This window comes from Lutzomyia longipalpis, chromosome 1 (genome assembly GCF_024334085.1).
Source record: "Lutzomyia longipalpis isolate SR_M1_2022 chromosome 1, ASM2433408v1".
Classification (NCBI taxonomy): domain Eukaryota; kingdom Metazoa; phylum Arthropoda; class Insecta; order Diptera; family Psychodidae; genus Lutzomyia; species Lutzomyia longipalpis.
Window position 1 is genome coordinate 8696087 of NC_074707.1, and position 26645 is coordinate 8722731.

The 26645-nt window shown below is 37.1% G+C and overlaps 1 protein-coding gene and 1 non-coding gene across 2 annotated transcripts; one reads left to right on the forward strand and one right to left on the reverse strand.

The window, feature by feature from the left end:
* Positions 1 to 26543, reverse strand: LOC129787553 (relaxin receptor 1). The gene is made up of 15 exons (XM_055823261.1): positions 26175 to 26543; positions 15703 to 15822; positions 15428 to 15520; positions 15191 to 15303; positions 15017 to 15093; positions 14853 to 14924; positions 14478 to 14762; positions 11119 to 11190; positions 9488 to 9559; positions 7311 to 7376; positions 6581 to 6950; positions 5621 to 6084; positions 5227 to 5315; positions 626 to 823; positions 1 to 344 (listed from the first exon to the last, which is right to left on the reverse strand). Exons 1-15 carry the CDS (start codon positions 26260 to 26262, stop codon positions 238 to 240), a joined length of 2286 nt encoding a protein of 761 aa, XP_055679236.1. The 5' UTR covers positions 26263 to 26543; the 3' UTR covers positions 1 to 237.
* On the forward strand, positions 445 to 606 carry LOC129788220 (U12 minor spliceosomal RNA). The gene has a single exon (XR_008750333.1). It is a non-coding gene; the product is annotated as a U12 minor spliceosomal RNA (small nuclear RNA).
* Positions 26544 to 26645: the final 102 nt, after the last annotated feature.

Genomic DNA, 26645 nt, shown 5'->3' on the forward strand with positions numbered 1-26645 from the left:
TCATCGACGAATCCTTTTTATTGTCCAAGAGAGATCCATTTGGCATAAATAACATCCAAAAAATTATTTTTATCACATTCATTCAAATTGGTTTCATTTTTTTTTGTTGTAAAATTCTTCCACCACCGTGTAAAATGCATTTTTTTTATCTCTTAAGAATTAATTATATAGAAACATTTACAATAATATAGGAGAGAAAAAACACTTAAAAAAGACATCAAGAATACAGAGAGGATTTTATCCATTTTGTGGTGAGAAGCCAAGAGATTTTCCTAAAATTTTCCAATCATGTTTTGCCGTGCTGGGCGTGTACAGGAGTGGAAGGATCTTTCCCTGGGATTCATCTGCAAGAAGAAAAGGTATTTTGCAACAATTCTTGTATACTTCGGGAGGAGAACACTGATTAGTAGTCTACTTTAGAACATCAAGAAGCAAGCACTCTTCGTGCCCGAAACTAATGAGTAAGGAAAATTACCGGGTCTCGCTAACACTTGACCCACATTGAGGGGCATTTGGGCCCCTCAGGGAATTTTTTGCGGGGTACAGGTTGTCCTCAGGGGCCCACGCCTACTACCGCGAGGCGTCCCGAGTGAAGCGATCTGCCCTAAAGACTTTTCTCACTCACCTGGATTGGAATTGGTCAGCCCATTGGCAGTTCCTTCGCCCACGACACCCACATCATTCTTCCGGCGCACAAAGATAGTTTGCCACCCCTTCATGCCGATCTTATCGCGATATCGAGGAGTTGTGAAGGTGTACAGGAGGGGATTCACTGCTGAATTTAGGGGTAAGATGAAGATGACGATCCACGCGTAGATATCAGCTGAAGAGATAAATTATTTGAAGGAAATCTTTTATTACAGTTTTGTAATATTTTTTTGATTAAAATTATTTCATATAAAATATAATAAAAGGTGTCTGAATGGATTTAATTTTTTTCTTTTCTTTAAATTTTAAAGTTTTCCTGATTTTTAGTACCTCTATGAATAAAGATTTTGACAATTTATTGCTCAATTCTCTTAGTCTTAATTCGAAATGAATTTTAAGGAATATTCTGAAAGATTTCTGATTTTTTTTTCTTTTATTGCTCGACTATAAGTTGATTAAAAATCACAAATTGGAAAGATTTTACAATTTTTAAGCAATTTCAAAAATATCCAATTTTTCTCATTTTAAGCAATAGGATAGGTAAGAATAGATTTTTACACAGAATCGACTTCATAATCAAATCTTCCTCTTCAGCATTAAGAAATAGCTTTCTTCTATGTAGGTAACTAAAGGTATTTTATTCATTTCTTTAATCTCAATCCTTTTTTTTACAAATTTGGTTTTTTTTTTCAGTTTCATTTTATTCTTCTCCGTCATTTTTATTTTTAATTAAATTCTCTTTCATTTTCTTTTTTAGAAAATCAAAAAGGGTGCCTATAAAGGTAGTATTTCGATTAGAAGAAATTTCATTTTCTAATGCGTCAATTTTAACCTGCAATTTCTGCAATTCCTCTCTATCTTCCACATGCAATGTTTTATACTCTTTAATCGTTTCTTTTAATGATTTTACATCGTTTTTTATTGAATTTATTTCCTCTTTGTCTTCTGCTTGAGTCTTGGTAAAATTCAAAAGCATATCTTTTAATGATTTTATATCATTTTCAATTGTGTTAATTTCCTCAATATTATTGACATTTCTTTCAAGGTTCAACTCCTTAATTTCGTTCATCTGTGATATGACCAAAGATATCTTTTTGTAAATTTCTAAAAATAAAAAATTTATAAAGTAGTTTCTATCTTTCATGCATTCTGATTGATTCAAGTCAAATATTAGAATTCCTTGTTGCCTAATACGCATAATTCTGTGGATATCCGTACATTCAAATCTATTATTAAGTAAGTTAATTCTTCTTAATTTGGGCATATGTTTTTTCACATTATCTGGAAATCCAAAAATTCTATTATTGCCCAAATCAAGAACCTCTAATTTTGGGAAAAACATCATTGGGAATAAGTCCAAATGATTTATTGATAGATCCAGAATTTGAATGTTATTTGCAGGATGAAAAGTATTTTCGTACAATTCTGAAATATAGGGAGCAATTTTGGACAAAATAAAATATATTTTGTCTTTTGTGAAGTCTACAAAAGACATTTTATGAAGAGCAATTTTGAATAAAATATCTTTTGGGAGACTTTTGATATATTTTGTCGTCTTTTGTGACGTGTTTTTTCTTTCGAGTGGAGAGTTTCAGATGGAAAAAATAAGAAGAAGATAACATTCCTATTAGGTTATGTTTACGATTGGGGCAATTGAACAATCTGAACTGAATTAATTTTTAGGGAAACTAAGTCAAGCATGCGTGTAGTCTATTTGGTACCCTAAGGATGTTGGGAAGATCAAAAACCATCTGGCTTCTAGCTCATCAGTTCGATTTTCATTACACCAAGAAAATGTTAATGAGTCACTCTGATATGATTCTCTTTTACATGAATTGATTGACTCATATTTCATTGCATTAATTAGCCCTACATATTTCGTTTTTGCACATAAGAAGTCGCATCGGGAACATAGGGAAGGGATCTCTGATCCAAAATCCTGATTATATAGGGTTAGAACTTGTCAGCGATCTCCCAAATTTTTGCCGGAAAGACAGAGAAATTCTCCATAACATTTTTGCCCAACACCGCTAAAAGGGAAAATGGACACAGCTAAATTGGCTGAATTTCATATCATTCCACAAATTCCCTTTGCACAAAGCTTCACAATTACCCGAAATTGCATTATTATCCCTATTTCGAGAAACATGACAGAAAACTTTTAAAAAATGCAACGCGTAAACACCAGTTTGACAAAAGATTTTGATTTTATAAAAGCACCTCGACGAGATGCTTGTAAAACACAAAATATTTCTTGTGTAATGTATAAATTATTTTGTGCAAAATTACAATTCTCCTATAAAAATCTTTTGTGGAGACGTTCTCACAAGATTGTCAAAAGATTGACACAAAAAATCTTTTGTCTTTTGTCTAAAATTGCATTAAACGTCAAAATTTTTCAGTTTTTCAAAATATTTCACCTATTATTGTACCTAAAATTGCAAAAATTTCTTTTGTGGAGAGATTGACAAAAGTTTTAGAGAAATATTTTGTGCAAAATTACATTTAATGTCAAAATATTTTGTATTTTCAAAATATTTTGTCTTTTATTTTGTCCAAAATTGCTCCCATAATTTCCTCCCAACGAAAGTGTCATTAAGTTCTTCATGTTGGAAAAGCAACTTCCAACATAGTTTATACCAATCTCATTAAGGTATAATATATTTAAATTCGTACATTTGCAAATTTCCTTCAAATTTTCATTTTTCAAAGGATTTTTGTTTAGAAAAAGATCATTTAGTGTTGAAGAGGAATCTTTTAGGGATATCTCTTTTATTTGATTATTTTGAATTTCAATATGTTGGCAATTTTTTCCAATTGTAAAACTTTTTAGCTGATTATTCAATGCATATAGAGCTAAGGGTTCGATATGCTTCAAGTTCAAAGTGATTAATTCATTATTAGAAAGAAATAGTTTAAAATCTTTTGATAGAAAAGGCAAGGATGAGTGTACGGTCTTTAATTTGTTATGGATTAACTCTAATAATTTCAAACCAACAATAGTTTTAAAAATATCCAAATTTATTTCTTCCAACTCATTGTAATTTAGACTTAAATAAAGTACATTTAAGTCTCTGAAAGCATTTTCCGATATGCTCTTAATCTTGTTAAATATTAATCTAATTTTTGAAATATTTTTTAATGAAGCAAATACTTCATTATCCAAAAATGATAATTCATTATTTGATATATCAATTTCTATTAAAGCTGGACAATCTTTGAAAGCATTCTTCTCAATTGAATTGACTTTATTAAATGAAAAATTTATTATTTTCAGGCTTGTGTGGGATAATTTAGGGATATGCGTAACACTTGTATCCCTTAAGGTAAATTTCTGCAGTGATGGTATTATCGCAATTAAATTATTGGAAAAAAATTGTAAACTTTTGTCCAAAACTGAGAGATGGGAAATGAATTTTGCATGAACTAAATTATGTTCAGGAGATTGCAAAATTATGCAATGATAACTATTTCTCATGTCTTTGTATCCTCTTGAATTTGTAGAGTAATATTGAAACCCAGTCTCCTCATCGACTTTGTATTTGTTACATTTTATGTTTTCTTGTTCTTCTTGTCCTAAAGCGTTGACACTAAGAAGGATGAGAAGGAAAATTCCTCTGGTGTGAAAATATAAAAAAAATAAAATAAATCATAGAATTAAATTTTTACAAGGCATTTGATTTAAAAAAAACTATTAAATTACCTCCAAAGATCCATTCTCTAAACTTTCTTTCCTTAAATCACTGAAGTCGTAAACTTCTTTTGAAATGCTAAATGTATCTTGGTAACAATCAAGAAGAAACTGAACATTCTTGGCACAGACCAAGTGGCTTTTATAGGAGGATTATTATCTGCTAAAATTTTTGCTGTAATATATTTTTTTTCATTCAGAAATGTTTTGTTACGTTTTTAAGACACATATCTTGAGTTTTTTCGAATTTTTAGAGATAATTTCTTGCATTTGTTTGAGGATTGATATTTTTTTTTGTATTTACAAATATTAAAAGTAGAAATGATAAGAGGTCATTTTCGCGGGAATGCCTTGGTTATCTCAGCAAGATAGTCATGTTTTGTGTTTGAATTGGGTGAAATTGAAAATAAATTGATAAAAAAAATCTCAAATATGATTTATTAAAATACCAGAATTCATTATAAAAAATCTCTATTTTAATAGATTAATTCCGGAAAGAAATAATTTTCTTATACAGTCGTGCTCTCGTGGTAGGACCGTCGTCAAAATGACTTCTCCGCGGTAAAACGGCTTCAGAATGAGGAATTTTGCCTTCGCAGTGGGGCAATTAGTATCCTACCTTTCCAATAGTACTGTACTCAATAGTCGAAAAATGTTATTTCTCCCACAAAAAAATCATCTTCCTTTGAAATCTTCCCCTTTAAATTTTATTTCCTTCCCAGGAATTGCCAGCATTCTTTTCTTCACCTTTTTAATTGCCTTCTGTAAAGTGATTTTTTCGCGCCATTGAGCATTGGGTTGATAGGGGGTGGTGGGTGCATTTACGATGCCAATGAAGCGCAGCACTTCTGCGGTGCTCATAAAGACGTGTACAGAATGTGACTCACCTGATATTTCATAGCTGAGAAATGCGAGGATCTTGAGGGCAATGATGGGGGCCCAGCATGTGGCATCCGTGAGGACGATGAAGAAGAATCTGCGGGGGGAGGGGGAGGGGTGAAAGTGTGTCAGTGCAAAAATCGCCCCCAATAATGTGACCTCAATTCATCTTCATCTATATATTTAAGGACCAAAGAGGACATGTGGAACGTGATTGATTGACCGGAAGAGGATGGGAAATGTATGAGCACATCCGCATTTTATTATAGAATTTTTTCTCTCTCTGTAGATTACTGCAGGAATTAATTGTGCGGAATTATTTTGTGCTGAAGACATATTGAGGCATATTTTTGGGTTTTCTTTTTTTTTTGGAGGGGAAATTAAAATTGTGAGGAAACTCACCGGATGGCAAATTCACAATCGAGCACAGCTAGGGGTGTTGCTCTTCGTGTTCGCCAAATAGAGATAAGGAGGGCAGTGTAGAGGCTGGCAATTAGCATCAAGAGGGACAGATTGACGCCCAGGAAGACGAATGCTGAATACTGCCATCCAAGGGGGAAGCGCTCCTGCACATGCAGTGGGAAGCACGTGCCGGAGTAAGTTCCATAGAAACGCGTACTGGATCTCCAGTGGATGACTGGGATGATGGCAATGGTGCCACCAACAGTCCAAATGGCAATCATGGACGTGAGAACATTCCTGGAGTCGAGCCTACGATGACCACCGAATGGATCGGCAATAAGGAGGAATCTCTCCACGGACATAAAGGCCAGGATTAGCATTGAGACCTCCGATGATGTCATAGCCAAAAGTCCAGCGAGTGTGCAATTCCACGATGACGCCCAATCCTGCGCTACTTCGTGGTACTGTAACACGAGGGATGCAAAAAAGGATTAAAAAGGCAACGCAAGTATCAACAATTTGAATGTGAATTCCATCACGAAGAGCAAACAAATTCCCCTCAAACATCCAAGAGATTTTGTGAAATCCACGAACGGCGAATTTATTCATTAATCCCGGCAATGAGAGAAGTAATCAATAAAATGATGATGCATCCCATTCAATTAAATAAGTCTTCTTTAGAACACAAAGAATAATATTTCCTCACATCTTTAGCCACATTTCTTCCAGCATCCTAATCAACGTATTTTTACTTCGCATAAAAAATCCAGAGAATGATAAATAAATAATAAATTTATATTAAGGAAAAACTGCCCAAAATTTTTCCTTTTTTATTCCCATGAAGTGTTAAGAAAAAAAAAAGAAAACTCGGGAACATTAAAAGTTCCCAAAAGCGAGGATAATTAAAATTTATCGCTCTCAAGTTTGGTCATTCATCAAAATTCACGAAGCCACTCTCACCCTGTTTCTGTAGCGAAAATCCTGGATGCTTATGATGAGCAGATAGAAGCCCATGAGCATGTCGGCAACAGCTAAATTGCGGATGACCATGGAGACAGCACGATTTTCATCCCTGAGTGCGAATCTACCCCAGAGAACTAGGCCATTTCCCATGCACGTCACGAGAGCCATGAGCCAGGCTGAGTAGCGCAGCACAGGCTTGGACAGGAGATCACTGAGTGTGGAAATTCCATCTGTGTTGGGTTTGCAATTCTTCACATGCGGTGCATAGCCGCAGTAGTAGAATTTTGTGAAGACAATGGATTGGAGAGTTGTTAGCCCCGAAACGGCGTCCGCATCGATGTTCTTTATTTCAATTCCATCGAGATTTCTTTGGGAAATTTTAGATTTAATTTAATTTTATAAAGATGTTTTTATTTAAAAAAGCTTTTTCTTAAAAAGAGTTTTCTAGTTCTACTCAAAATTGCTTAAAGGTCCTTTAAAAAAATCTTTTGTTGACTTTAAATGAACAAAAAGGTATAAATTTTATTTATTTTAATTTAATAAAATTGAAATAATAAATTAATCTAAAGAAGAGTATTAGAAATTCTTGAGCAAAATTTTAAGAATTTTGCTTAAAATTGACTCTTTTCGAAAATTTTAAAATTAAATTTCGTGAATATTGAAAAATTCTTTAGCACATCTGGGTTAAAAATGCAAAAGAACTAAAAATTAAAAAAAGTCTACTCACAAGAATTGTAGATTCTTGAGATTTAAAAGTTTGGCAGTGATGTTAATGGTGTTGTTCTGGAGGAACCTGCAAAGACATCAAATATGCGTCACATGCGGGTAGGTGCGTATGTGGGGGTGGCGGTGGGGTGGCTCCTTGAACCCACAAAAAGGACAACGCGGTATGTCTGCGATGTCGCCCAATTTGGGGGCCACGTGTATATGAAATTAAATTTGCCAGGAGTGTCAATTAATCCCATTTTAATATTCCGTGTAGCAGAGATTGATACTTGTTTGCCTTGTTGCTCCCGGGGCGCGTGATTATGTTGAACTTCCATGCCCCGAACGTGTTGTTTAGCTCAATCACACAAAGTGAAGAATATTCCATCAGCTATGGGGGGTGGAGAACTGGGTGCGTGCGTGTGCTAAGGAGCTGGCCTCACTCGCCCAATTTGTTAGATGGCTAAATATTTGCCAAACCACTAAATACAGGCTCGTTGGATTTGTGCAAAGTGCCCAAAGTTCCAAAGCATTTTGGGCGCCTTTTTGAGTATTTTCTGCTTACTCAAGTCCCCCTGTAAGGAGCGTCGTCCTCTTGATTTTCTACTGTAGAAAATTCCACGAAATACTCGAAATTCAAAGGTAAGAGCTTTTCAGTGCTTCAGAGAGACTTAAATATAAATTTTCCCACAGAAACTACGAGAAGATCTTCTCTAGAGAAAGTTTTAAGACAGATTCGCATGAAAGTTGTGAATGAAAATAGATTTATTTCTTCTCTGTTAATAATTAATTTATTTATAGAACCCACAGGTGTAGTGTGAAGGCTAATTAAGCATAGTTTCCCCTTAATTTGATTCTGGTTAATTTTCAACAAAATTCATGCATCCCCTGATGATGAAAATTAATTTGTAACGAAATGAAATTCATTGCTCTTTCACCTTTTCAAAAAATCACTTCAAACATAAATCCCACGATATTCCCTCAAAAACCACATTGATTCAGACAAAGGTGAAAAATGCAATTATTACGTAATTAATTTGTTCACACCAAATTCATTCTCCTAATTAAACTGTCTAGCATATTTTAATATAACTCTGCGCTTATTTTGAGAATTTCGTTGGCAATTATCCAATGCATTTGTATACATAATTCTTCATATTTCTGCAGCATTGTTTCACTTCTGTTCAATTAAATAATATCTGCAGCTTTAATTTAATTCTCCTTTAGAGGTTGTTTCTCTTTGAGTATCTCATTTAATGCAGAATTATATATTTTAATCGTCTTACTATGCGCAACTGTCGATGGAGACGCCTGGTGGGGGTGGTTCAACTATGCGTGAGTATTTTGTAGAGGAGCTCAAGCAAATCAGCTTTCCATAAATGTAAAAACTTCTCTAATTGATTATAGTTTTAAGGACTTCCTCCTTAAAACTGAGAAGGGATTACATATATTTTTTATTAATTAAAAATGCAAGAAAGATGCAATTATTTTTTAAGAAGTCTCTTAATTTAAAAAGATTTATTAAGCTGTAATTAAGTTCTTCAACTCAAATTCCCGACACTCCTGCTCCTGTAGACAATGGAGTCACATTTACACGTAATTTATAGCCCTAAATACGATGGGACAAGCTTCCAGTGGAGGTTGACACAACACCCAGCAAGGAACAATATTCGTGGGACATGATGGATTCCCATCGCTCTCTGATTGCTCCGTCAACACGTTTATGGGCATTTAGGAGGGGAGGATTTGAAATTCACTCCTGGCATGAATGATAATGACACGATATTTGGCTTGAGAAAATATTTGTACAAGGGCAAGAGCACTCTTGTTCAGCACGACCCTTTGGCGGTCGATTTATATTCAACTTCGCATTTTGCCACTTTCACGCTGAATGGGGGTGGCAAACGCCCAAACCTCGCGGGAATTGGTGCTCCATCGATCTCTCGAAGCCGATGAATTGATGTCTAATCCATTGGCGTGAATTGGGTGGATTCCCCAATGGAATGCCTCTGTTTGTCTTACATGACAAATTCACAAGAAATTCCCATCCCCCACCCACAAATAGGAGGTCGAGAGGGTGAATGATTCTCCGACCCACACGCAATGTTCTTCCTCTTGTAGCCATTTTTTTTCTCTGGGGGGAGAGTGAATTTCTGGCGGCTGGTATAGATGTATAAATATAAATAAATATATACTCACAGAGCTTCCAGTAGCGACATCGGGGTGAGCACCGTGTCTGGCAAGTGATGCAGGAGATTGTTGGAGAGTCCTCTGCAAAGAAAGGGGTGTGGAAGAAAATAAACCGCCATTAGGTGGAGTCGAAGAAGCAAATTGAGAGCAATTATTTGGCCCCCAACCCCGTACAAGGATTACGCACGACTTGGAGAGATGTTCACCTCGATTTTCACCTTTCATTCACACACACACATCCCACCCCCATGTTCGAGCCTCGCAGCAATTGCCGTTGTAACACTTTTCCTATGTGACTCTCCATCTCTTGGGGTGCTAATTGAATTATAATGAACACCAAGTTCCCAAGCTCCACTGAGCAAGGGAAAAGTTTCACCCACCCCTTTTGCGAGGCGATACTGTCAATTGAGGGTACGAGAGATACACCATCCCTATGTGACGACCCTACTACCCTCTCTGCTTTCACCCCTTTATCCTCCATTGAACCATCCTCAATAGGGAAAATATTTATTTTTCTCCCTCAAATGGAGCAATCTTGACTATTTCTTCTTCTATATGCCATTATGTGCCATGGCGGGGAAATCGTTCTCACACCACCCCTTCTATATTGGTTAGATTTACAGAAATTGCTTCTTTACTTTTTCCCATGCAATTAAAGGTCATTCCTTAGAGAAGCAAATGGCATTTTAGCGATTTCAGTTCATGCTCTTAATGGTACCCAACATATGGAATTTGTTAGCTGTGAGCTGTGAAGCGTTGTAAGTTTGTAATCACGTTGGGGGATCATTGAGCTTTTTTGGGATTTAATATAAAATTGATTTTTCAATTTTTTTTTTAGTTGAAATTTTATAAGAAAAATGTTAAAGATTTTTTTGAGAGATCTAATTCGAATTCTTGGAAATATTTTCTATGTTTAAATTCATTTATTGAGCAACTGGAAGTTTACAATCATATTTCTTTAAAGGTGTGTACAATAAAGGAACTTTTCAACAGTTATATAAAAAAATTAAAAATCAAGACTAATTTTAAGAATTTACAGACTAATTAAAAAAAAGAAATTGCAAAAAGATGAAGAAGAAGTTAATTCATAAAACAATTAACTTTTAAACTAACAATTTTTGTTAGATTTTTACATTTAAACATACAGATTAGATACAATTTAAAAAAAAATGAAAAGTGGAGGCGCCGGGTAACTCGCTCAATTTTTTTGCAGAGTTTTATAAATAATTTAAAGTTCCTTATAATTTAAATTATAAATAATTTTGAGCTGTAAAATCAACAAGTTTTTATAGCTTTCTTGTCTTTAGAAATTGAATTTATAACATTCAAAGTTCTTTAATTTGGATTCTTCTTTACCTTTTAGAATTCATAGCAATACATCATTCCTTTGCAAACAATTTGATCAATTTTAAATAAAATGAATCATAAAAATTGTCTGAATCTTTCCTAAGAATAAAACCCAATATTCCGTAAAAAATTGAAAGATTTTCCAATAAAAGAAATAACTCGGGAAGGAATATTCTTCAAAAAGCTCAATGAAAGAAAGCTCTTCAATACATCCCCTATCGCAATCAACTCAAATATCGCAACGACTAGCTAAAGAACCCTTGTTGAATGGAAAACTGAGTGAGTGCACTTACAATTCTCGTAGGTCAGTCAACCCTTTGAATGCATGCGGATGGATGCTTCTGATACGGTTGCTGTGGAGGCTCCTTAAGTGTTTCCATTGCAGATGGCAAGTGCGTCCCATCGGAGGGTGGTTTGGGATGAAGTAAAAAAAAAAGGACGAGGGAAAGAATATATCAACAAAACATCACACATATATATCATTTTCATCGTATAAGGAGGAGTTTGGGGTGAAGGAACGAAAGAAGGAACCGAAGGCGAACTAATGAGAGCAGGTTTGATGCGGGGAAAGGAGGGTGGTTGAGGCAGCATGATTGAGATGCGAGGCATTCCCTCTGATTTCTTCGACACACAACATTTTGATGGTTATTGCCATCGACACTTTGTGCGAGAGATGGGAAGATGCGTCTTCTCCAATAAATTGCTTTTATTGCAACTATTCTCTCCACATGGAATTTTTGTACATTGTTTTTTAATCGATATCGCAAAATTCAGCTCCTTGAGTGAAAATTCTCGGGATGCTCGCATCCACTCGCGTGGAATTTTTCTCAAAAGAGGAGCAAACACTCTGTGAGATTGCAAAATGTTTTCGTTCAGGGGGGGGATATGGTGCGGGTGTACGATATAATGGTTAAGAGAGTGGCTGGGAGGGATGACACAGAGTACACAGCGAGTGTATACACATAATATTTAGCACAAATGACTGCACAACATGTTGACGAGGAGTGTGGGGGTGTGGGAAAGTCCTCCTCATTCATCCTGCTGAGAGTGACGAGGAAATAGCGCGCGGGGGATGATTTTGGGTGAAACATAAACATGCGGCGAGGACTTTTTGAATTGAAAAATTGAAGATGAAACCACCCTTGTCTGCCACGGAGTGGGTTCCTATGGCTGGGATTTCCATTTGCTATGTCTTAGAGAGAGAGAAAATTGATTGGGAACATGCGGAAGTAGGTCATTGAGAAAGAAATCTCAACAATACAACCCCCAGCAGAAGTGATGGAACACCCCAATTCTCGCATGGTGTGATCGTATTTCGAACCACAGAAATGCGTGAAGCTGGTGGACTATCTTTGTGTCTCACACGGTGTGGAGGGAATTTCCTAATTTAGTTACATTTCCCATCATTGTCTTACACACCACGCTTTTCTCGCCTCTCACAATTTCCCTACACGGCTCATCCCTCATGCGTCGACGAGAGGTCTCTCGATATTCCCATTGTACAAAGGGAGGGACACACAATGAAGATGAGATTGGCGAGGACAATCTACACTCAATTGTCTTCCTTCGCACGAGGGAAATGAACACTCGAGGAAAAGTTTTACCTCCCTGTGTTTATTAAATTTTCCAGCAAAATCACCGCAGTCTTGTAAATATCAGCTTCACATCTTAGATTTTCTCACACAGCTACTTAATGAAAATGTATATACATAGCATATGATGGAGTGAATATATAGGTGAGGAATTCCTTCCGCCTTCCTTGTGGCTTTTGCTGGGAATTTGAATTTGGGGCTACAGGAAATTTTCTTATAGACTTCCTCACACAAATTCATCATGTTCGCATAAATATACATACAGTGTCGAGAAAAATAATAGGACCACCAATATAGGTTTTAAATGTACCCTTGACTTCAATCGCCAATATCTCAGGCTGTGGGAGACAGATTTTGAAAAGTGGCATAGATTCGGAAAGCTACATTCATCCCCTTTCCAACGATGGTAGATTTTCGAAAATCGGCCCATCCGTTCAATTTTGGTAGATGATTGAACAAAAAGTGGCATTTTTAGTATAGGTCTACTTGAGCGACTGTCAAAAATCAGCCCCTCAACGGATTTTGATCACCCCGGCAGTTTTGGACAGGGGAAGAATGTAGCTTTCAGAGTTTTTTGAAATTTTGAAAATCGGACACCCAGAAAAAAAGTTAGACGGGTTTTTGTGAGTGGTCCTATTTCAATAATTTAAGGGTTAAAATGCTTCCTAATTTACACAAAGTTTCATAACAAATTTTTATTTTTTTTTTAGGAAAAATTTATTTTCGCAAGCTATAAGCCTTTTAACTTTACTCAATTAAATTCAAATAAACACTTAAAAAAAATAAAAGTTTACAAAAACTTGTTATGAAATTTTGTGTAATTTCACCCTTAAATTATTGAAATAGGACCACTCACAAAAACCCGTCTAACTTTTTTTCTGGGTGTCCGATTTTCAAAATTTCAAAAAACTCTGAAAGCTACATTCTTCCCCTGTCCAAAACTGCCGGGGTGATCAAAATCCGTTGAGGGGCTGATTTTTGACAGTCGCTCAAGTAGACCTATACTAAAAATGCCACTTTTTGTTCAATCATCTACCAAAATTGAACGGATGGGCCGATTTTCGAAAATCTACCATCGTTGGAAAGGGGATGAATGTAGCTTTCCGAATCTATGCCACTTTTCAAAATCTGTCTCCCACAGCCTGAGATATTGGCGATTGAAGTCAAGGGTACATTTAAAACCTATATTGGTGGTCCTATTATTTTTCTCGACACTGTATGTTTGAAATTATCGCAGTCACAGGAAGGAAGATATGTGAAGATTAAATGTCTTCTGCGGGGAAATAAATAAATACACTACCCGCAAGAAATGTTAGAACACTGATTGATAAAATATATAATTTTCCACGAAAATTGTAGCCAAGAATAAATCGTTTATTGCTTAGAAGATTTTAATTTACTCTCAAAATTCAAGTTTAGAAATTATAATAAAAATGTCTTAAACTTTCCTTTTAGGAACTGTAAAATACGTAAAATAACATCACGATATGGAGAAAGCATAGAAATATCCTTTTTAATCATCCGGGAGTGCCTTCAAAAGCATCAAACGTAGAGGAACAACATATTTCGTTGCATATAACAAACTGTTGCTCTCTCCGCATTACATCGCGACTTGCATAAGGAGCATTTCAATAAATCGATGCCACTTTGTAGCTTCCATTTGCGACAAGTCAAAGAACTTGGGTATAGTTACTCATGTACATAAACACCAACATTTGTGCGCTATATATAGAGAGCTTCCATGGGTTGAGAGACTTCATCTCGTGAGATTGAACTAATTTATTTTAAAGAAATATGCTCGGTAGAGGTATGATCAAAATCTAGGGCAAGGATAAATCATTGTCCCCGCATACACAAGTTCAGCTGCCCGGGGAATCTATTAGTATGGCTTTAGGAAGGGAGGCTAAATGGGTTTGGCTTTTGGTATGTGTGGTTTTATGGGTCCCTGGCGCAACAAACATCGACGCACGAAAGGGAATGACTCAATCCGAGGCTCAATCAATGCAAAAGAATATAAATAAAAAAGGATTTTAAGATAAAATCTTCTTCATATGACTCACAGAAGATGCAAGTGTCCCAATCGAGCAAAGAGTTTGTCGTCAATTTCTTCAATCAGATTTCCATCGAGTATCAGATCATACATGTTCTGCATCTCGGGGAATTCTTCACCAGTCAGGGTGAGTCTGTTGTGCGACAAATCGAGCATTACGAGTGCCTGAAGGTCCTGCAATTCAATCAGGGGTAGCCTCATCAGTCGATTGGATCTCAACATTAGAAATTGGAGCTTCGTCAGCCCCGCAAAGGTTCCACGTACAATTTCGACAATCTCATTGTTGCTCAAGTACCTGCAAAAAAAAAAGAAGAAACCAAAACAAACCCACCCACGCACGTTTAACTGATTTGTCGGGTTTTACTTTGATGTGGGGAAGACTTACAATTTATTGAGTGCGTCTTGCCCTCTGAACGTGTCGGCGGGAATATGTGATATGTTGTTGAATTTAAGATCTCTGGAGAAATTTGAATATGATGGGTGAAAATTATTAATTCCCCGGGATGCCTTAATTAACTTTCGGTGTGAGAATGAAAATTAAATACTTACAAATATTCAAGCTGTAAACCCAAAAAGGACTTTCCTGTTAGCTTTATGCTGTTGTAGGCCAAGTAGAGTCGATTAATCTGTATGGAAAAAAAATTGAAAATTTTTAATTTTACTCTTGAAGTTTTTTTTAAATAAAAAGTGGGACCATTAAGACGTTAGAAAAAAACATCTTACTTCATTGGTAGGGATTTGTGGGACGCTAGTGAGGCTGAGATTCCTGCAGAATACCACAGATGAGTAGAAGCACCTACACTGGGTCTCCTCAATCTTTTCCTCCAGCTCCCGTTCTGCCACGACAAATTTTTCCCATTAATAACCAACCAAAATGAGTTAGCGTGTTGTAGCGGGGTGTGTGATAATTCAGGTGGAAAGATGGTGCACAAATGAAAATTTATTAAACTTCTATCTCACCGCAAGTTTTGTTCTTCTCGAGGACCGTGCCATTCTTGCTGAGAACTCGGGAAAGTAATAAGCTAACGACATTCTTGCTTCCATAAAACATACCTAAATGTCCCCATGAAGGATGTTGCGTGGGTGGAGATGGAAGAAAAGAGTGTGGAGTCAGAAGCTAATAAGGATATAAATTCTTGAGGTGAGTGGCTTCCGAAAATAAACTCCCATCCGCCTCTCTTCCCCCAAAAAAAAAAGGATGTTACAGAAAGAGAGGTGTAGGTATTTCAATTTACCACACATGACTCGATCCTCGTCGTTCTTGTCCTTGCAATCGCTGTGATTGTCACAAATGGCCCTCTGGGGGACACAAACAGTTCCGTTGTCGCATGCAAAGGAGCCTCTAGGGCAGGGACCTGGAAAAAGGCAAATATATATGCATAATAGATACATATATGTAAAAAGAAAAGAATCATCGCATTAGGACAATTTGCTACATGCTTGTTCTTCTCATTTTCCAACACGCAAAGAAGAGAGAGAATGTAAGACGACTTGAAAAAGAAGTTAGTGCTATCGCACGTATCTTCGTTCCATAAAAAGTGATGAAATGTATAAATAAAGTGTCTTTGGGCAAATTGGCTCAAATGGCTGGCACTATGATACAAAACAACTTATAAATGCGGACAAAATGGTGACACTGGCATTGGTAAATGGACACGTTTGTACCATCAGCACGGAATATACACCCCCAATTCGGAAGCCTTTCTCTGCCTTTTTTTTTATCCTCGCCCCCCATCACCACCGTAAGGCTGGGCTTTATTAACCTATTCGCACCACCGTCAAACGGCCTCTTGTTTTCACACTTGATCCACCCACCCTCACTTCCATTGCTCATCCCCCCAATTTACGGGGGTAGAGTGGGGTGCCTTTTAGCCCCAACCAAAATGATACACATTTAGACAATTTCACGGTCGTTTGAGGAAAAGGAAGCAGGAATTTCGCGAATGCCACCATCTCACGGAATATCCTCGGCAGATGTGCGAGGATTTTATACTTTGTCATCCTCGTCACTTCTTTTGAGTCCTTCATGCTTCGTGATCACACAATTTGCGGATATATAAATCGACCTAAGGGATTTCACAGTCTTATCCTTATTTGCGGAGTTTTATTTATTTTTGCGGAAAGTTCATTTTCTTGATACTTATACGAATGGGAAGGACCTGATCAATTTGTGCGTGAATTTGAAGCTATTGAGCAATTTAGGGGAAAATTCAGAAAGAAGAAATCTTATTTAGAAATGAATTTATAATTTGAAAAAATTAAATGAAAAAGGAATGTTTTAATTTAAATTATAACTTTAAATCATTTTTTTAAAGTTTCTTGTACAAGCCATTAAAATTATTGCATGAAAAATTCCTCTATTTCCATGAAAAGTAGAGAAGATTATTAAAAATGCGAAACAACAAATTCTCAACATAATCAATTCCATTTAACGACAGAAAAGAATCCCCACAGTAGAACGCCCCAAAATTATCATTCTGATCACTCTCGGGGGTTAATAACTTTTTCATCACAACACCAGACATAACACACACACAGGCCACATATTGACCGTGAAAAGGCACACAAAAAGGCGCAATTCAGTGAGATTAGGGCTAAAAGACTAAAATGCAAAACGATAAACGGACCTTACATATGTAGGATTTCCCCCAGAAAGCACCATTCCAAAAGCTCCGACAATCTCATGTAATGGCCGTGCTAAAAAAAACTGGACCTAATTTTAGGATCAGACAGGCGTCTATAAAAAAGCTCCTCACAGGGTGCTTTTTGCCACACTCTCTGTGAATTGCTGCCGAGCGAGCAAATGAAAATAAATCTGAAATGGTTGGAAGCGGAATATCAATTGCAGGACATACGGACACGTGGTGTGGCGCTTATTGAAATGTTACGAAAGATATTTCGCATGATGGTGGAGATAAAGCATAATTTTTGCCTATAAAGCATCCGCGTTAGTTTTGCTGGGGTTGTAAAAGAAAAACTTTCCCCCAGAAAGATGGGACGGAATTTGTGGGATAATCTCGAGGGAATTAATTAAAGTTTTGCTCAATCTTGGGCACCAAAGTCTCACAATCTCTCTCACAGGGCAAAGAAGAGATTCTTCATTTGTTTTTCGTCGCGTGGAACGAAGATTTAGATTGCATAAAGATGAGAGATTAGAGTTAAAAGGTCAAGAAAATATAAATTAAATTATAAAATTTGAATTTGTCTGATACTTTTCACACAGAGATTTAAATTCAAATATTTAAATTTAATTAAAAATAAACAAAGAAAATTAATCATGTTGTAAAAAATCTATTTTGAAAATTTTCGTTTTTCTTGGAAAACAATTTCCACGAGTTTTTTTTAAATGAAAATATTGATCACGATCCCTTCTAAAAAAATTCTTTTAAGGAAAATGAAAGATTTTTTTCTTGATATACTATTTTATTTAGAAAAAGAATAGGCAAACCGATCCTATAAAAAATTAAATATCCCAAAAAATTCTCTAACAATTTTTCTTTACGGAAATCGATCCAATTTTAAAAGCCTTAATTTTCCAAAAATAAATCTTCATCTAGAAAGTCTCTTGAACATCAATCCAGCATCAAAATTGCTGGGTCACAGAACAAATAGAGATGGTACATTCCTGCGCGCGTGGGTGAAAGTTGCTCTTGCTGAGGGATCATAAGTTTTTACAATTCCATCTGTGTTCCACGTATCTCGTATAATTGGTCACTTTCTCTATATATATTTCTCTTTAAGTGTTACAACAATAGACAAAAAAAAGCTTGACTCGTGTGTGGAGCTTTTTTCCAACCACTTGCGGTGACAAATTGAATTCTTGGCAGGATGTTTTTCCGTGTGTCGGGAACACTTAGACGTGTGAAAAATGCCAAAGAGAAATCCTAAACAATGTTACTGATTTAAATATTTTCCCATTGAAATTGAAATCGGATCTTCTCATGCTCTAGAGGATATCCTGTGTCGTCTACTGAGCTTCTAGACCGCACAAGGGTGGGTGGTGTGAGCCCTTTTACGGGGTGAACATGGTGAGAATGCTGAAGGCGGGTGAAAAAATGAAATTTTTATACTTTCATGGAGAAAATGGCTCCATAGACAGAGCTATGTATGTTGTAGAAGAATATGAATGTATGGTTATACCATAGAGATGTTGAGAAAATGAGAAGCGTGAGGGTTGAAATCTCATCATTGGGGATGTCTTATAGCCTCCCCCGCATACATATATAGGGCTCCTGCGGGTTGGGACATCCTGCAATATTTGAGCTTTTCACCAGACAAAAAGCTCGTTTGCTTCACTACATCATTTCCGCATTTCATATGTTCTCTCATGAGGGCTCATCCTATTTTGTTCTTTTCTTTTCTTTTTTTTGCTCCTTCTTGCCCCGTGTGGGGGTGGCAAATGATTTCCCTGCAAATAATAAGCTTCGTTGTGCACTGATCCCCACCATCATCGTGTGTGGACAAATTGTAATGATTCCACGCCGTATGCATAATTCACACAGAGCTGCTCCTATGTCGCAAATTCACCCAAAGTCTCTCCTAAAGTCTCGCCGAAGGGGTGAAATTTATTCACACACACACACAACTCCCACGGGGGGATGAAGAGAAATCCCATCAAGAATGAAAGCTCATGGCGAAAAGTAATTCAAAATTTTATTGCTTTTCTTTCCTCGTGAGGAGAGATATAATTTGAAAAAGAAAAGTTGGCATGCGGACTTGTTGCCGTTAGATCCCGAGAAAATTAGCCCGCCTTTTGCTGTCCAGAATATATAAAAGTTATCTCGCGACCGTTGTTATGTTCTCCCAATGTATACATGCTCACAAATCTGAACTTTTCAACAACAATATAAAAAATTTAATGACTTTTTGTGGCAGTTTCTTGTAAGTTTTTGTGTGTGACTTTTGATCGCAAATTTTTCATTTTAATATTAATCACAAAAATTCTGCCTAAAAGAATAAAAAAAAAATGCCAACAAAATAAATCAAAAAGGAATCAAAGAAATTTTCCAAAATTTCCACCTACAAATTGATTTCCTAATCCAATTGAATTGGTTTACAAAGAAGAAGAAAAAACAACCCCCAATTCGATTCCAATTCAATCCTCACATGTACGGCCTATATAGGGGAAAAATCTCCCTTCAGCTGGGCCCTTTGGGAAGCAGTGAAAGAGTGTTATCACCAATGATTTTCATGATACATCACCCAAATATAAATTGTTAGACGATGCAGAGGAATGTGTGTTGATGGGCAACCCCTCGCACAGTACTGCAGGATGTCCGATATGATTCCTTTTTCTTCGTCTATTTAATAAACCTTACGGACTTGGGAATTTTATGTTCGTTTCCAGGCACCCCAATCTCCAAAACCCAAAGCACATGAGGGGGTGGTGTAGAGAATGCTGATTCATTGGGTGGAGGTCGCCAAAGTTCATGAAGCATCCTCAATTTTGTAGAAGTGTGACGAATGAATGGAAAATGCTGGGGGTTTCGGTTAAAGTTTCCGGTTTCCGTGGGGAAAAACACACACATACACCCATCCCCATGGAAAATGGACCAGAACACTGAATGGCGATTGAGGGATTTTTCTTTTTCCCTTTTTCACAGTCTAGCACCCTCCCAAAAATACACCCTGTTTTGTATTGGAAGTGTATCGTGTGGCGAAAAATAGCTTAACATTTTGGTGAAAGCTCTGCTGGGTTTGCTGGGGGAGATATTTGGGGGGAAAGAGCATCGAATGCCGTTAAAATCATCAGCAGTTTTCCCTGCCGGGCAATTTCAATGCGAGGAGTTTGCCTGCCAATTTATCATTTTTCACGTAAGAGGTTCATTGAGCTGTGATGATCTTGCTATGTACCACCCCAATCCATTCAAAGACTCTCCTCTTCTTGTCTTTCCACCTCTGTATACAACCTTCTCACACTCCTTTTAATGATGATTTTTATTTGTTGAACAAAAGGGAAAGTGTGGGAAGTTAAACGAACGTTTGTCCAGCACTTTTATTGAATTGTGGGGCAGGATTCTTCCACCTTCCGGCAATTTTATGAGGAAGTTTACCTTTTAGATCCTTTTGTCAATCCTGTGTGACCTGTTAGCTAGGCTAAGAGGTTAATGCTTTTATGCTATCTCCCACCCAAAAGTGATTTGCGAAGGGGGACCTTCTGCTTGAATAATAGATCATGAAATCTAAAAACATTGTCTTGTGGGGAAATTATTCATACTTTTACAACCTTCTTTTATGAGATTATTAAGGGGCATCTTAGAAAGTGAGTTGATAAGGACATAGATTAAATTTTAGGATCTAATTTTAAGGATATTGAAAGTGTCCTGAAAATTTATTGAAAGAATAAAACATATAAAATTTAAACTCCCAAAATAAATAGGAAAAAAGGTTTAGAAATTATTTGAAATTTTATTTAATTCCCGGAACGGATAAAATTTTTTTCTAGTTAAATCCTTTATTCAGGATACTAAATAAATAATCGACAGAGATTAAATTCTTTTAACAATTTATCTAGAAGTTTCAATTCCTTTTTTATCCTCTTTATCTATATAATAAAGAAAGGCCTGTTTGTTGGTAATCGTCGTTCCGACTTTTCTATACAAATCCACACCGTTTGTCCGATCGCGATGAAATTTGGTACAGAGGCCCCTTATAACAGGCGGTTTCAGATGGCCGTATTCATTTTCCCCCCAAAGCCCCCCTTCAGGTAGCCCCCATAGAGATTTCATGCAGTTTTTGCAAATTTTTGAATTTGGCGCCTAAAGTGTTGTATGAAAATGATTTCTTCTCTTTGCAAATTTTTTCTTTTTCGTTCGATGAGAGCTTCCCATCTATATAATAAAGAAAGGCCTGTTTGTTGGTAATCGTCGTTCCGACTTTTCTATACAAATCCACACCGTTTGTCCGATCGCGATGAAATTTGGTACAGAGGCCCCTTATAACAGGCGGTTTCAGATGGCCGTATTCATTTTCCCCCCAAAGCCCCCCTTCATGTAGCCCCCATAGAGATTTCATGCAGTTTTTGCAAATTTTTGAATTTGGCGCCTAAAGTGTTGTATGAAAATGATTTCTTCTCTTTGCAAGTTTTTTCTTTTGGGTTTGATAAGTGGCCCAAATCTGCCTTTAAACCATCACAATTTATTTTCTCTCTAAAATTTGCGCGAAGCGCAACAAATCCCCGCGAAGCGGGGCGAGGTAAATTGGAGCGAAGCGACAATTTACCTCGTCTAGAATAAATTTTGAATGATTCTTGTCCCACCAGCTCTTCCTCCTGAGAAGGATTTTGCCAATTAAAGGACGAAAAGAAATTCATGGGATGTCTGGGGTCAACCAACTAGAACAATTGAGGCAGCAAAAGGAGTCAGAGCGAAGATTTATCGACTTTGTGATTGGAGTGGAGTCTTTTTGTGTGCCCTACTATTGATGGCTCTGTTTTCTTCCCGCCCTCACAGAGCAAATCTCTGCGTATCTGTTGATGACGGGTTTTTTGTCTAAATTTTTTTTCACCTCCACCTCCTCCATCTTACCCGGATGTACTGCGAGGACATAATTCGGTCAACAGGAAGAGGCACTTTGAGAGTAATCTGTGAAGCAATTTGCAAAGCTTGAGGTGCTTCCTTTCTGCCCCTTAAGATTAATTTAATTTTATAGATGAGGAGAAGAAGAAAAAAAAACGGATGGTGGAAACTAATTTCAATTCATTTGGTAATTTCCACGTGCGGGTGATTCTTTTATGCGGTGAAAGCTCCCTGTCAGCACTTGAGGGACTTTTTTCACTCTACACAGCGCACATTATCAAGAAATTATCAGATGAGCTCCAAAAGACGGAAAAGTTGTAACCATCTCCTATTTCTCGCGTGAAATGTTTCCTGGTGCTTGGTGTTCTTTACACAAATTGCTACATAAATAATTTTCTTTATCAAAATTTTATGTTGTATGTCGCAAGCATATGATATTGCGTAAAATGTAAGGGGCTGGCAAGTTAGAAAAAATTGAGGCTTTACATTCAAGTTTATACGTTGAAATTTATCCTCATTGTCATAGAAAAATTTAGAGCCAATAAGGATTTATTTTAAGAGAAGTGTTTGTCTAGGGTAAGTAGAAGCTAGATTTTAGAATCTAGAATCTTTCTCTTTGATGTAAATACAAATTAACATTGTTAATTAATCTAAAAACTTAAAAATTCGAATCTATTTTATAAAACCAAAATTAGCAACTTTTTGGAAGCTTTTAATACAAAATTACATAGTGCCATCTATTGGGAAACCCCCCATGGATTTACAAGTCCACATTGTACAGTCCGTTAAAATAAAATATTCATCATTTCAAACAATTTAAACCGCAACAGAGGCAAATTTATCATGAAAATTACTAAGAAGCCCCAACAAGAAAAGGACCTCTCATGAGGAAATATGAACAGATAATAAGTGCGGGGAATTCAATTGTTTTGTTAATAAATCGAGCAGAAGAATAAATTGACTCCTTAGCTTTGGGTACCTGCGAGGATAATTTGGGCCTGAAAAATTTTTCCATTGTGCGGAAATGAAAAATGAGTGTCTCGCCCCCATCTGCGTGGGCGATAAATTTCCCACAAAAGTAATTCAACAATGTGTGTCATTTTCCCCGCCATTCTGAAACAATTGCAATTAATTGCCAATTAAGACGCGCCTTAAGAGTATCTCGAGTGTGGTTCCGTTGAAATTGGGCGCGCGCGATGGCGACCAAAATGATGGCGCGAATTTATCGTGCGTAAATGGTTGAGAATAAAAGTGAAGCCGGAAGGATACTCAAACCCCCATCGACGGGGCGGAAGGAATCAAAATGCCATCGGTTTGTACACAACCCCGAAAAAAATCCACCCTCAACGAGAGGAGAGTCAATGAAATGCCTAGCACTGGTGTAAACATAATTGAATGACATCGTGTCGCTCTGCGTGTGGTTGACACAAGATACTCTCTCGAGCACACGATGAGGGTGGGTCTGATGGTGGAAATTTGAGGGAAAAACTCACAGTTTCTTCTTGTTTTCTGCACATACACACTCATCCTCCCTTAGAGCTTTAAGCGCACAAGATCTTCTTCACCACCAAAAGAGATACTCTCATCACACACCCTACCCAAAAAAAGGGCAGAGGAGTTGGAAAAGTTTCGAAAGTTTTCGTAGGAAAATTTTGGGCATGTGTTTGCTGACATCAAGCCAAAAATAATAATAAAGGTTATTTTTAGAATGTTCTCGCGCGCAAAGGAAGAACAAATATAGAATACATTAATCCCGCTTAAACAGTGGTGTAAGTCATAAAACCTAATCCTTTTTATCCTTTAGCTTAGATGATTTGTAAAATTAGTAGAAAATTTGCCAAGGAAGGGGTTTTTATATGCGGAACTTTTGCTAATTGTTTTAAATGAATTAAAAATTCAATGAAGAATTTTCCTAATTTTTTTTTAAGAAACATCAAGATTTTCGTTAAAATTCTTCAATTCCAAGATTAAATTCTCTTCAATTTTGAAAAAGCAATTTATTTAAAAAACTTCTTAGAAAAAGGTCCTGTATCTAAAAATTAATATTTTTTATGCCTGAAAAAGGGACTTTTTTCATTATTTCAGGAGATTTCTAGGGTTTCAGTGGAACTGCATTAAATTAAAACTTTCTACATTTCAAGATTCACCGACGGACTTCTTGGAAACTTCCTCCGGAGTATGAGATGGGAAATCTCAGGCGAGGGTGTGGGGTGGAAAATGTTCTCTCCTCTCTCTCTACATTGGTTAGTGTGTGGTCACATGCGGAGCTGAAGCTCCCTCCAACACCCCTCCTAAACTAATCTGTATTTATTTAATAGAGGCTTGGATATTGAGGTGATGACCCAAATATCCTTCGGTATCATCTTGTGTGACATTCAAATGCTAAGTTTTCCCCCACATGCCACCCCCACGCACTGAATCCTTGGCCGGGTGGGCACATTCCTGAGAATCCTCGAATCCTCCGTCTGTGTGTGTGTGCCTGATGCCAATTAATGGGACATTCTTCTTGTGGTTACCGACAGAAACACTTAAAATGATCCAACCCAGCATTTGGTCGTCCTGTGCTGAGACACGCTGCGGAATGTGCAGTGGTGGTGAAGTATCCAACATTCCAGACGAGTGTCTTTCCACTGAGTCATTAAGACTCATCACTGATTGTATTGTTTTCCATTCCTTTTGCCACCACACCGAGGAGAATTCATTCAATTAAGCAACGCTTTCAGGACACTTTGGGTGAGATCTCCCGCAAATGCGGGGGAGCCACACTTTGCCACCCCAGAGTTGCAAAGTCCCAAAGCCGAAATTTGTCTAGCTGATGCGATGAGATAATCGCCCTAATCGGGATTTTATTATGGGATTTTGCTAAAGTGGGTATACAGTAGTTGGGAGCAATATGTGAGCTCCTTTTGTGCTTTTGATTAACTTTAGGTATTGTAGTTGAGTAACTTTGCTGAATTTTTCTTTGGCTCCATTCTGGAGTTCTCTTCATAGGATCAAATAAAGCATTCCTTTAATTTTTTTTACTGAACTTTATTTTTAAAAGAAAAAGCCTAAAAATTATTCCATTAATTTCAATTCTTAAACAAAAATTCATTCAAAAGAACTCATGAAAAAGAATCATTTAAAAAAAAAAAGAATTCTACAACAATTTTACAATTCTTTTGCCACTCTTCTTTTGTAGGATCAACAGGATGCTTTACCGTGTGGTTCAACTCTGTGAAAGTCATCATTATTTGTGTGAAGAAAGATATACGTTAATATGGGCGGAGGAGGATACCCTCAATTACATACCTCAGCACTGGGACCTCGCCACAAGAATCAAATGGATAGATAAATCAATTAAAGTGCAGAATGTTGGAGGTACTCCATTTCAACACAAAGCACTCACTCTAAAGCGGATAAATCACTGACAAGAGTCAGGCGAAAAAGTGATTTATCTCCCCCAAAGTCATCCCCCTTCATTCTCAATTTTCTTTTCCTCCCCCTCACACTCCCCCGCGCGTACGCAATTCATCCCCCATTTCAGTGCATTTATTCTCAAATTATTTTTCGCGAAGGTGTGCGCTATAAAATTGATATTTTCACAAAAAATTTCCACACACAAAGCCTCGGAGGCATTTTATTCGTGCCTCTCGTGACTCTCTTTATACATATTGAGAGCTTTATACATAATAGAGTGCTTTAAGCTTATTTGAGGTGCTTATACCTCCCGCGGGAGCTTTTTCGAGCACACGGAAGGGGGTGAAACAGACGAGGACCACGCGTTGAACTTGAAAGACAAGCCGTGCAGGCGATAAGAAGGATAAAATAAAAAGGGGTGGAGGCCGTTAATGTACATTTGAAATTAAAGTTTATACTCGTGGCATAAGGAGCATTCAGCGTGATTATCTCTCCCTTCAGCGCATCTACGTCACATTAAACGGGATAAGAGATGCTTCCCTTTCAGGGGGAGGGGGAGGAGTGTAAAGAATATGTACATTTTTCGGAGTGACAAGAAAAATGAAAAATTTTACGACGGCTCGGGGAAGAATAAAAAACCACCGCCGGATGGGGGTGGCAGCAGAAGAAGTTGAAAAAAAGGAGCAGCTCAATTACATGAAGGGAGTTTATAAAGTGCAGAAAGCACACGGTGGTGATGCGACAGTGGGCACTATAAAATTATTTATCTGTGCATTTCGTTCAACACTCACCCAGGCTGAGGTAGAATGTGAAGCTGGAGAGAAGAATGAGGAAAATTATGAGGATCCCGCCAACGATGATGCTGCGACGGAAGGACATGATGCTGGGTGATGGGGCGGGTGGGTTTGTACCTGTCCACCCTCTAACTCTTTCGCATTTCACACACACCTGCCGCTATTTGTGGGGTTGGTTGTTTTTCTGGGGAATTTTGCGGGGACACTCGCATGGGATCCTAAATCATGTCCTCGCATTTAAATCCACATCATTATTCATAGAATCAAAGCACTGACGTCACAGGTAACCACTCTCACAGGTAGCTCGAGTGGATCACGAAAATCACTTGCATTACTCACGCACGAGTAAGTCCAAAAGCTACATTTGGCTCTTATTCAAAAACTGAAAAGTTATGAGTTTTTCTTTTGAAGTCCGTTTACACTAACAATAAATTTGAACGCTTTGAAATCTACAAAAAAAATGAAAAA

Excerpts from the sequence above, each read along its gene's own strand:
- LOC129787553 (XM_055823261.1), bottom strand. The coding sequence starts at position 26,262 with ATGTCCTTCCGTCGCAGCATCATCGTTGGCGGGATCCTCATAATTTTC. Across the intron at positions 15,521-15,702 it reads CGAGGATCGAGTCATGTGTG|GTATGTTTTATGGAAGCAAG; the intron begins GTAAATTGAAAT and ends GGGGACATTTAG. Across the intron at positions 14,763-14,852 it reads CAAGACGCACTCAATAAATT|GTACTTGAGCAACAATGAGA; the intron begins GTAAGTCTTCCC and ends TTTTTTTTGCAG.